The sequence below is a fragment of the Branchiostoma floridae genome, chromosome 18, assembly GCF_000003815.2.
Source record: "Branchiostoma floridae strain S238N-H82 chromosome 18, Bfl_VNyyK, whole genome shotgun sequence".
NCBI lineage: Eukaryota > Metazoa > Chordata > Leptocardii > Amphioxiformes > Branchiostomatidae > Branchiostoma > Branchiostoma floridae.
The window spans coordinates 16,801,343-16,812,911 of record NC_049996.1 but is presented as its reverse complement, the minus strand read 5'-3'; the positions used below and the strand labels follow the sequence as shown (position 1 = coordinate 16,812,911).

Sequence of the window (11,569 nt, the reverse complement as noted above, 5' to 3'; positions counted from 1 at the left end):
CCATCAAATTTTCACAAACTTAAAGAAACATTGTTCATAGTTTAGCCCTAAATTGAAGACAACCTTGATTTACCCTACTGGTTTAACCATTTTAAATTCAAATATAAGTGTTAAAGTGAACTTAGGTTTCTGAAATTCTGTAATTCTTCTGAAATTTCTTCTATCAATAATGGACCGCTGAGTTCCTGGGTTTGAATCTCTTTGAAAATTGAACGCCTTTGATCCTCAGCACTACAAGTTACAGGTAGCCAGGATGTTTGGACCTGGATTCGTGCTAATTGTTAATTGGACACCAGCATCATTTGCATATCTTTAGAACAATAGCTGACCTTACTTTGAACCCGCATTACAATAGCGCATACTTACTTGAATTTTCAACTAGAGGAAGCAAGCTCCTGGCTAATGTTATAAGGCCCAATTTTAGATTATGAAATATTCTCTGGAACAAACTTGCCAATGATAACAACTTCATGGCATTCCATCCCATTTATACTCAAGTGTTAATATCTCAAGTGTTATGATGATCAAAAGATGACCAACCAGATCAAGGAGGTTGAAAAGAGGGACCAGAATGAGATCAAACAAATCTCAGGTTGCTGACCAAGGACCATTCATCCTTGGCCACGTTGGTATTGTATTTCAATGCATGCATGGAAGGAGCATTCGAACAGAGGAGTTCATTTGATGAAAACACCACAGCCGTGTAAGCACAACATAGGCTGTTAAACATGTCATGGCCAACTGACTCATACTTTGTGTGTAACTTTAATTTGTGAGTTATCTATACGAAGATGAATCAATTATTTTATTTTGTTGGTCTTTTGCAACCTTTTCTGTATAATTTCTACCCCTCGAGCCGCCTCTATAATTCACACTTCCCCACCTCCTACCCTCCTATATATAACTGGCATTTGCAACAGGCCAAGACTAAATGCAGGACTATCAAATAGTAGCACATTGACTATGATTGAGAAGGAAAGTTTCTGATGATTTTACTTACCAGAGTTAGAGAACACTTTTTCCCTTGTAATGTAATGTACCAACTCAGATAAACTTTTATGCTAATTAAAAGTTTATCTATCCTGAGGTTTCTGCAATATGAAGATCAGGTCAGTCAATTCCTTATAACATGACCTTGCTCAGAACTTGTTTAAAAAACCCCTTGTAGTCTGGAAGGCATATACTAAGTATGAGATCATTAACTATACTTCTCACCCAATTGAGACTGTCTTTCACTTCTCTAATGACCTGAATTACAAATTAGTACATGCATTGTACTTGCCAGTTTACACCAGTAGATAATCATGGCTTCTTTAGAGATGGGAAGGAAAGGGCAGGAGAGGTTATAATGACACCTATACATGAGCCTTTTGATGAATCTTACAGCATGTACCTGAGGAGTTATGGATGAGGAAAGGGTCATACATACAACAGAGGCCTACAACTAGGTCGTATGTCTGTGGTCATACAATTTTTTCTGTGTGTAAAAAGGACATACAATAGATCCTGGGTAAATGTATGACCGTCCAGCCTCGTGTAAAATAGCCGCTGTCATGGGCACCCCCCTTTCAGTTTCAGGCGGATTGCATGATGGCTGATGGTTACATTACAGCTTATGTGCCAGAAGGGAACACATTTGTTGAAACCAAGTTCTAGTTGCCTCTTCTCATACAGGCATTGTTATGGCCGGTGTGGGAATTCCTACCAGAAAATTCTTCTTGGCTGGGAGTGCTTTTAAGTTTTATATTGAAAATGTTAGCACTTGACAAAATGGGAAAAGTAGACTGTCTCGTAAACTTCAACTGAAGAATGTTTATATATTGAATGCAGTCTACATGTAATTATGGGGAGGGCACCCTAACATGCCAGGCTTTTTCATGCCCTTAAAGTCTAGTTGCCAGAGAGTTGTCAAGTTCAGAATGTGATTCAATGAATTCTTAACACATTCATCCATGGAACATACTTGGATTAAAAAATGGATTTATCTTGTTCATGCCCTGCGGATACAAGGCCCTCTATTATATATGAATATATTTCACTATATATTCAGTCAGGTCTGATAAACAACTAATGCAATAGGCACAGTTTAACAGTTTCAAAACAAATGAAAAAAATCAAATTGATAAGAACTCCTTAGTGGTATTGCTTTAGATATGAATTATAAGGTCATTTCTGCAGAAATTCCTGCAGAAATTCCTGCAGAAAACATTCTTCCTGCAGGAATTTACCTTTGTCCTGCAGGAAATTTCTGCAGGAATTCCTGCAGGAAAAAGTTTTTCCTGCAGGAATTCCTGCAGGAAAAATTCTTCCTGCAGGAATTCCTGCAGGACTTCCTGCAGGAAGAAAATTTTCAAAATGAATATTCATGAAAGTTATTATCATATTTCACAACTGTACATCATACTTGTCAATCACATGTAAAGACTTTTCACCAAGTGCTTTTATATTGAAAATATAAGCCCATTTCAAAATGGGAAAAGTGGAATTCCAAACTTATTGTGGAGCCTCTTTAAAGCAAATACTGTTACAGTAGTTGACTTTTCCATGAAACATGAAACATGACATCCGAAAATAGTTTCATCAGGTTGGTAGAATATAGGATATAGGAGAATTCTTGTACACAACCAGGTTAAACTTACTTGCTTACGTTTTGGTGTCTATCAGACACCTTCCTCAGAGCTTCTGACTGGAGTTCTGCTTCTCGCCACAAGCAAGCAAGTTTATCCTGGTTGTGTACCAGAATTCTTCTATATCCTATCAAACATGACACTAAAACCATTCATCAGAAATGCCACTTACGATCCACGGACAGCTGGCAGGTGCAGAGGACCTCTCCTTGGGAGTTCTTGGCGCGACACTTAAAGACGCCCGCGTCCTCGTCGAACACCTCCTTGATGGTGAGGGCGTGGCGGCCGCCGTCCACGACAATGTCATAGTCCTGTGACATCACAGGCTCCTCGTCCATAAACCACTTCACCTGGAGATAGGAATATGGAGAATATTCAATTAGTGATAATTTTACCTTGAGGAGCTTAAATTGTTTGTTTTGAGTACTGGCAATTTTTACCTTGGCAAGAGGGTTAATGTTTCTGAGTGTGTGCCTGTTGTCTGACTGTGAATAGCATAACTCAAGAAGTCTATAGAGGTTGACAAAATGAAGAAATTATTTTTAACCATCCGCCCCTAGCAGCTTTGCAATGGTACTAACTGACTAACTGGGCAGGGAGAATATGGGGAATATTTAAACTTTTCCAAAGCGATAATTTTACCATTGAGAAGCTTATTGCTTTGAGGACTAGCCATTTTTCACCAGAGGGGTATGTTTTTGGTTGTGTGTCTGTCCAAGGAAACCTCCTTGATCTGTCTGTCTAGTATCTGTTTGTTTGTTTGTTTGTTTGTTTGTTTGTGAGCAGCATGACTTGAGAAGTTATGAATGGATCTATGTGATATTTGGTCATAATGAAGAAAAGATTTTTAATTATGGAACCCCTTGCGGTTTTCCATGGTACAGCAGCATTAACCAGGACTAACATTTTGATATCTTGTGTTCTGGACATGCTGTGGTCTTGATCATTTATTCAATCATGGTACATGATAGCTCTTTTACTCGTAAAGAAGATTTCAGACCTCTTGGCAGCTTGTCTTTAGATTCTATCAAGACAGTCCATTTAGACAAGATTGCTGTCAGAAACCTGTTATAAGCAATTAGAAAAAAAAACAGCATCTTGAAACCACCTCTAATGTGCTGAATCAAAATATTCTCATATTCAAACTGGTATCTGAGATACTCCTGTACAACTGTTGCTGTTTATCAGAACCTGACCTTGGGTTTGGGACAGCCGTCCACCATGACCTCCAGCATCACGACCCGGCCCTCCTTGACCTTGAGCTGTTTGTCCAGCTTCCTGATGAAGGTCGGGGCTCGTAGCTCACCTGTAAAACAGTGGAAAGTTTGTTACAGAAAACTAGCAAACAAAATAGTGGCAAGGTTCGATCATTTGTCTCATTTGTGTGAATCATTTAGCATGAAACAGAGATGCACTTGTCAAAAATATTGGGTTTTCAAATGTTCACGAAAGTAGTACTTTCTCCATCATACATCTGGTCCAGTATGTTTGTGTTTTGTTTTGTTTGTAAATAACAATATTTGTTTGTTTGTTTGGTTCCACCATAAGCAGAGTTCCCTCATTCTGTACCAGGATGTCTGTTTGTTTACTTGCTTATCCTTACCTGTACCAAAATGTTTATTATGTGTTTGTTTGTTTGTTTACCCTTACCTTCCACCCTAAGCACAGCCGATGTTGAGGCCTCCCCAGCGGGGTTGACTGCCCGTGCCATGTAAGTCCCTTCATCCTGTACCCGCATGTTTGTTTGTTTGTTTGTTTGTTTGTTTGTTTGTTTGTTTGTTTACCCTTACCTTCCACCCTGAGCACAGCTGGGTTGACTGCCCGTGCCATGTAGGCCCCTCATCTTGTACCCGCATGTTTGTTTGTTTGTTTGTTTGTTTGTTTACCCTTACCTTCCACCCTAAGCACAGCAGATGTTGAGGCCTCCCCAGCGAGGTTGACCGCCCGTGCCATGTAGGTCCCCTCATCCTGTACCTGCATGTTTGTTTGTTTGTTTGTTTGTTTGTTTATCTTTACCTTCCACCCTAAGCACAGCCGATGTTGAGGCCTCCCCTGCGGGGTTGACTGCCCGAGCCATGTAAGTCCCTTCATCCTGTACCCGCATGTTTGTTTGTTTGTTTGTTTGTTTGTTTGTTTGTTTACCCTTACCTTCCACGCCTCCCCAGCGGGGTTGACTGCCCGTGCCATGTAGGTTCCCTCATCTTGTACCTGCATGTTTGTTTGTTTGTTTGTTTACCCTTACCTTCCACCCTAAGCACAGCCGATGTTGAGGCCTCCCCAGCGGGGTTGACTGCCCGTGCCATGTAGGTCCCTTCATCCTGTACCCGCATGTTTGTTTGTTTGTTTGTTTGTTTACCCTTACCTTCCACCCTAAGCACAGCCGATGTTGAGGCCTCCCCAGCGGGGTTGACTGCCCGTGCCATGTAGGTTCCCTCATCTTGTACCAGTACCTCCGGTATAAGCAGTGAACAGAGATCTCCTTGTATAACAATCTGCAATGAACAAAAAGGAAGATGTATCTGTTTGTTAGATATGCAGCCTGAACACAATTTTTTCATTCATACTTTCGATCATTCGTTTGTTTGTTCATTCATTCTTTTGTTCATTCGTTCGTTCATCCATGTCCTTCCGTTCGTTCATTCGTTCATTCACTCATTCATTCATTCATCCTTCTATCTATCCACCCATCTATCCATCCTTGATTCATTCTTTCACTTCACAAACAAACAAACATTCATTCATCTGTCCCTACCTTAAAGTCTTCACTTTTGTGAATAACGTTGCCGTCACTGTAGGACAAGATAGAGGGGTCGGGCTTGTCGGTGATTGATTGATTGATTGATTGATTGATTGATTGATTGATTGATTGATTCATTCATTCATTCATGTATCCATTCCTACCTTAAAGTCTTCACTTTCGTGAATTACGTTGCCATCGCGGTAGAACACGACGGAGGGGTCGGGCTTGCCGGTGATTCATTCATTCATTCATTCATTCATTCATTCATGTGTCTTTTCATTCATTCATGTGTCTTTCCATTCATTCATGTGTCTTTCCATTCATTCATTCATTCACTCACTCACTCACTCAGTCATTCATTCATTCCTCCATTTGTTCATCCCTTCATCTATCTGTTCCTACCTAAAAGTCTTCACTCGTGAATTACATTGCCGTCGCAATAGAACACAACAGAGGGATCAGGTTTCCAGTGACACGATATTCACCACACCACTTTCATTCATCCCTTCATTTATCCATTCCTACCTTAAAGTCTTCACTTTCGTGAATTACATTGCCATCGCGGTAGAACACGACGGAGGGGTCAGGCTTGCCGGTGACGCGGCACACGAGACCCACGGGGGTCCCCTCCACGCCGCGCGCATCCGCAAGCTCCTGGGTGAACCTGGGAGGTTCCATTCCTGGCCCTGGGGGGGAGGGACAAAAATTACGATTCTGAACAGGGTACATATTAACTGTTTCTTTCTTTTATTGATATTCTTGTAATGAAATCTGAGAGGTATGGGCAACAGGATCAGAATATTCATTACAAGGCCGAAACCTAAAAAGTGCAAATAACTGCTAGTAATAGCTTGACACATTGCAAAACATTCTAATAAATGACAAAGATAAAACAAAATATATGTCATGACAGTAACTGTTACAAGAGTGATGGAATCATACAACCAGCCGGTCTTGTTGGACCAGTCCAAAAAAATGGACCTGACAAAAAACCTGGTCGGATCCAGAACTTACCAGATTAATACTAACCAAACATGTCAATCAATCCAAATCTAAGTGGATTGACAATTTGCAGGATATGGTAGATTCAAGTGTCATATTTGGTGAACAAGAGATAAAATTCCAATAACTTATCAGATCTGCCCTCCTAACTAACCCAGATTTACTTAATTAATTGAAAGTCTAGTGTGAGTTGATAGCTTGTAGAGATTCTAGAATTCAATGAACAAGTCTAATAAAATTCCAATAACTTATCAATGACAGCCCTCCAAACTAACACTAACAGGTTTACATATCAGCTAGCTCAAATTTACTAATTAATTGAAAGTCTAAGTGCATTGATAGCTTGTAGGGATTCCAGAATTATAATATTTTGATGAACAAGTCTGATAACATTCCAATAACTTACAAATATCAAACCCTCCTAACTAGTACACTAGCCCAAATTTATTAATTAATTGAAAGTTGACATTCATTTACAGTTTGAAAAGATTCCAGTATAATCATATTTGGTGAACTTGTCTGTGTAACAAATGGTCTTAGTGGTAGGATTTGGGCATTTACCTATACGTCAAGGTGACGTATCTATGCTATGCACTCTCACCAATATAGCCAAGGACCAGGGTTCAGTGTACAGTTTGATGTGATCTTTATTACTACGACCGATGGTATACAGTTTAGGCAAGTGAACGGAGGTAATGATAAAGACTGGCTTGATACAAATAATGCAAGATAAGATACCTGGACAGATGCGGGTGGATGATATTAACTAACCGGTTACGTAACTACGGCGGCGGAAGATGCGGTTGACCTTGTCCCTGAGTCTGCTTCTAGTCTAACTAGCGCGTACCGCGTCTTATATTACATCAATTGGAGGCGGAGCTTACGCGAGCGCTGCGGGGCGTGGCCTAGCTGACGTCAGGGCGCGCCCATGGTCACGTGCTCTCACCACGTGACCCCTGGGCCGCCCAACGTAATAACAGACTTGCTACATCTGATAGCATTCAATAACCTATCAATATCAGTTCCATGATCTAACCCAGAATAATGTTCACCGGTCCCATTGATTAAATCATGTACGTTTAAGTGGCTTGACAGCTTGTAGAGATACCAGCGTTATATTTGGTGAACAAGTCCGATAACATTCCCGGCCCGAAGCACGTATGGCCGGGCTGATGTCTGTTAAAGGAAGGGCTACTGTGGAGTAGATACGTCCTGGCCAAGGGGGGAGGGTACAATCACTGTTGTACCCCCCAAGGTTTGGTATTATCTGGAATTAGACTTCAAGAATGCAAACCTGGACAAGGCAGAAGAGTAAACCTTAAGATTATCTTACAAAAATTATGTTGAAAGTGAACGAAGAAAATTGGTCAAGTTTTTTCTAAAGATTCTGCAATTCAATCAAGTGCAATTAAGGCACACCACTCTGTTCCTAGTGGCAAGAAATGTACATGCACACACCAAAAGAAATAAATTCATACATTTTGACTCAAGTTGTAGGCAATATGACTGTTGAAAACAAAATATAACCCTAATATAAACCAAAACATTGTGTATTGTGTGGAAATTGTTGAGAGGACTTCATGAGCCTGCAGCTGATATTGGGTTGTCCAAAGTTTGGCTGTCCAACACAAAAGCAAGGAAAATTTTCAATGAGTGTTCGACTCCATTATGCTTCAGAACTCAAGTTAATGGTGCCAATTGTTTACTTTTGCCCTGGCTTCAACACCTCCACATTGTTTTAACTATCAGTGATGCACAGTCCATCTTACAAAAGGACACCAGGCTAAAGATAGCACAATTATGTCCTCCTTTTTGGAAACTTTATCAAACATGGCATTGACAATGCTCTTGTCCTATTTCTTATATATTAACTTCATTCAAAAATGTTACTTTGATACATTATAAGTAGAATTAAGGTCCTACTTTTGCCACAATTCATGACTTACCACAGAAAAAACATCATTGAAACTAAATATGTTTTATGACAGTGATTTAGATTAATTCCTAACACAACACTTGTGTGTTGTTTTAGAACAGCTTTCAACAAGCATCCTATTCACATGATTTCCAGTAAAATGCAATCACAAATTTTGAATGAACAACAATAAGTATCTGGTCCCTCTGGTTCGGAATACTACTTATTAATTATATTTCATCTTATTTGATATACATGTCATGTAAACAAACCACAAAGCCACAGAAAACACAAACATTCTAAACACTCACTCAAATGTTGTTTTCAAATTTTAGATTGATGCATTTTAAGATAAATGTGATGAGTAAGCCAAAGTTTTGCGATGTGATAACCATTGTGCAATAGAAATGTTACCTTGGATTTTACCCTTGATGTGACATGTTGTTACTGTTATGTTCAAGCAGATGGTTCCCAGCAGATTGCCACATGAGTGAGACACTTTGTTACATGAATGGCAACACTATCTGTATGACAGAGTTTGTTACAGATTTTGCTACAAAGATGGCAATGAAAATATTACCTCAGAACTTTAACCTTCCTGAGCCATGATAGCTTTGGCTAACAGATCCAGAGAAAATGCCACATGTAAGGGACGGAGTTTGTTACATTAATGGCAGACTGAGTGACAAGAGTTTGTTACCCTAGCCTTGTGACAGAAACGCTACACGTGAGGCAGGAGATTCTATTACCTGTCAGATGTTAGTAGCAGATCATGGCCAGACTTGTGGTTAGCTCCAGGAGTGGGTCTAGTCTAAACTCCCTCCCCACACGGGGATCCGCTTTTAACCCTGCTGAAATATGAGAGGCATGCACCCTCCAGCCTGACATGTGATCCGCTACACTGTTGCCACTCAGGGAGTTGGCTACAATTACACAGTAGCAAAACCACAACCAAACTGGGGCTACTGTAACAATGCAATGTGTGCTTAACACAATTCTTGTAAATTGTTTTATGTGAGAGAGCGTTTGTGACAGTAGAAACTACGTGTAGCGATGCAATGACTTTGAGACATGGCCTGCTGGCTACGCTGTGGCAATTGTTGGGATGACAGTCCCTTGTCCTCAGAGGTTGCTACATATATAGCCATCAGCTGTTGTTCAGTCCTCAGGCTCAAATCCAGCCCACAAACTGCCAATGTCATATATGGCAAAGGGATGCTAATTCTAGCACCGGCCTAACTAATGCAGTAACAGGGTCCTCATCTTTCTTTATAATGTATTCCAAATGCGAGATCATATTAATCATACATAACTGTACTATTATCGATAATGTTTTGTTGTAACAGTTGTTTTGTATGTAGCCTCTTAGTACTACTGTCTGTATAGCTATTAGTTGTTATTAATTGCCATACATTGTACCCTGTGCTATTGTTGAGCAATAAATTCATTCATTCATTCATTCATTCATTCATTCATTCATTCATTCATTCATTCATTCATTCATTCATTCATTCATTCATCAGAGTTTTCATTTAGAAAACAAACTAGATGACTTGTCATCATATGAATTTTTACATTTATAGGTTTACTACAATCTAATGTTTCCTTATATGAGCTGCTAATTCTAGCATTGGCTAAAGTAATGCAGTAACCTTGTTTTCAGGTTTTCATCTAGAAAATTGCAGACAACCCTATAGAAGAAGAACATTTGCTCAGTATACGTGTTAGAGTCAAATCATTTTTTCATGATCATGAGCATTACAAGCCAAATGAAATGCATTTTATTTGTTAAGGGCCTGCCAGTCTTCTAGAGTTAGAGGATGAAACACGATACCCCTTTATGTGGTAACCTGATAGCCAGGGAACTTTCAGGGTTGACGAACTGACCAATTGTTGTGGTCACATGTCAACAAGGTCCTCAGGGATTGGTCATTCCAACATGATGAAGACAGCACGTCACCGGAACGTACGCGCCTGCGCAAACCCTGGTAGTTTGGGGCTTGGTTTGGTCAACGTTGCATTGAAATCCCGCTTGTTGCACAGTATATGTTAGAGACATGGTTTCGTGTAAAACGTACACGGAGTTTTACCCTTATATACGCACGTACTTTCTTAAATGCGGCCCTTTAGTAAACCGGGGGTTTAGCATGTCTATACTTTTCGCGCAGGCGCAGTACGTTCCGGTGACGTGCTGATGAAGACTACAGTAAGCATGCATGTGTGTAACACTTTGGTGTGTCAAAACACTGACCGTTCTTACAGTAACTGTATCAACCACTAACTATTTTAATGCTGCCATTATGTCCTTAATGTGGGATGTCCATAAATATCAAACTGCTGTGTTACAAGAGTGGGCAGCTTGTTAATAATATAACTGACTTCCTTGGCCTTATATCAAACGGTGCTGTTGGAATACCTTTATTTGTGGATTTTCGAGTGTGTCAGTCAATAAAGATTCTGGTTCTGCCTCTTTTCTTACAAATATTTCACCCCATCCGTCCCAAACTATGAACTTAAGAACATAACATTGATGAAATCGTTCCATCTTTTCTCTTTTCTCGATTATTGATTATATTTACATTAATGATGATGATGTAATTTGTTTATTGTATTATTCACTGTTATTGTATGATGTATTGCTATTGTATATATATTGATATTTCATTGTAGGGCTTGTACATTGTATTGATTTGTATTATGTTGTATGTATCAGTGGTACATTTTTGTAGCTGCTACCAGCCTTGCTGCTGCCTGGTTGCCACCTGTCATGCACTGTTTGCATTCCCAATAAATGAAATGAAATTAGATTAAATTTTCATGAGCTTAAAATGACAGTTTTTACAAGGAAAATCAACAACATTGGTCCCCAGACAATGAGAGGGACAAAAAAACATTTAAAACTGCGGAGACAGCCCGGCTTACGATTCAGCTCATGGCTGAAGAGAGATTAAGTCAGTAACTGTTGCTCCTCAAACAATAATTGATTTTTCTTCGAAAAACAGAAAATGATATGTACATGATAAGGCCACAACAGTTTTATTTGTTGTTTCTCGGATTTTTTTCAGAAAAAAATTAGGTCGGTCCGTGAAAAAAAAATAATTACAATTTTTTTTTCAAAAAGTCGGGGATAGGAGAGATCGGACAGAAAAACCTAAACTTTCAACATTAAGGGGGTTCCCTGGTAGCAAAGTCCAAATTTTGACGAAAAATGAAAAATGATACGTATACAGCTACTGGAATTTGAGGCCCATAGTTAATTGAAATTTTATCAACACGAGGTGTGGC

General features: G+C 39.6%; 1 protein-coding gene across 1 annotated transcript in view; it reads right to left on the bottom strand.

Moving 5' to 3' along the window:
* LOC118405877 (titin-like) overlaps nucleotides 1–11,569 on the bottom strand; it is a gene marked incomplete in the record, with an annotated part of 208,106 nt that overhangs the window by 180,106 nt on the left and 16,431 nt on the right. Inside the window, 4 exon segments of the mRNA XM_035805692.1 lie at nucleotides 2,800–2,977; nucleotides 3,824–3,933; nucleotides 4,990–5,119; nucleotides 5,893–6,053. Of these exon segments, the coding sequence (XP_035661585.1) occupies nucleotides 2,800–2,977; nucleotides 3,824–3,933; nucleotides 4,990–5,119; nucleotides 5,893–6,053 (579 nt within the window).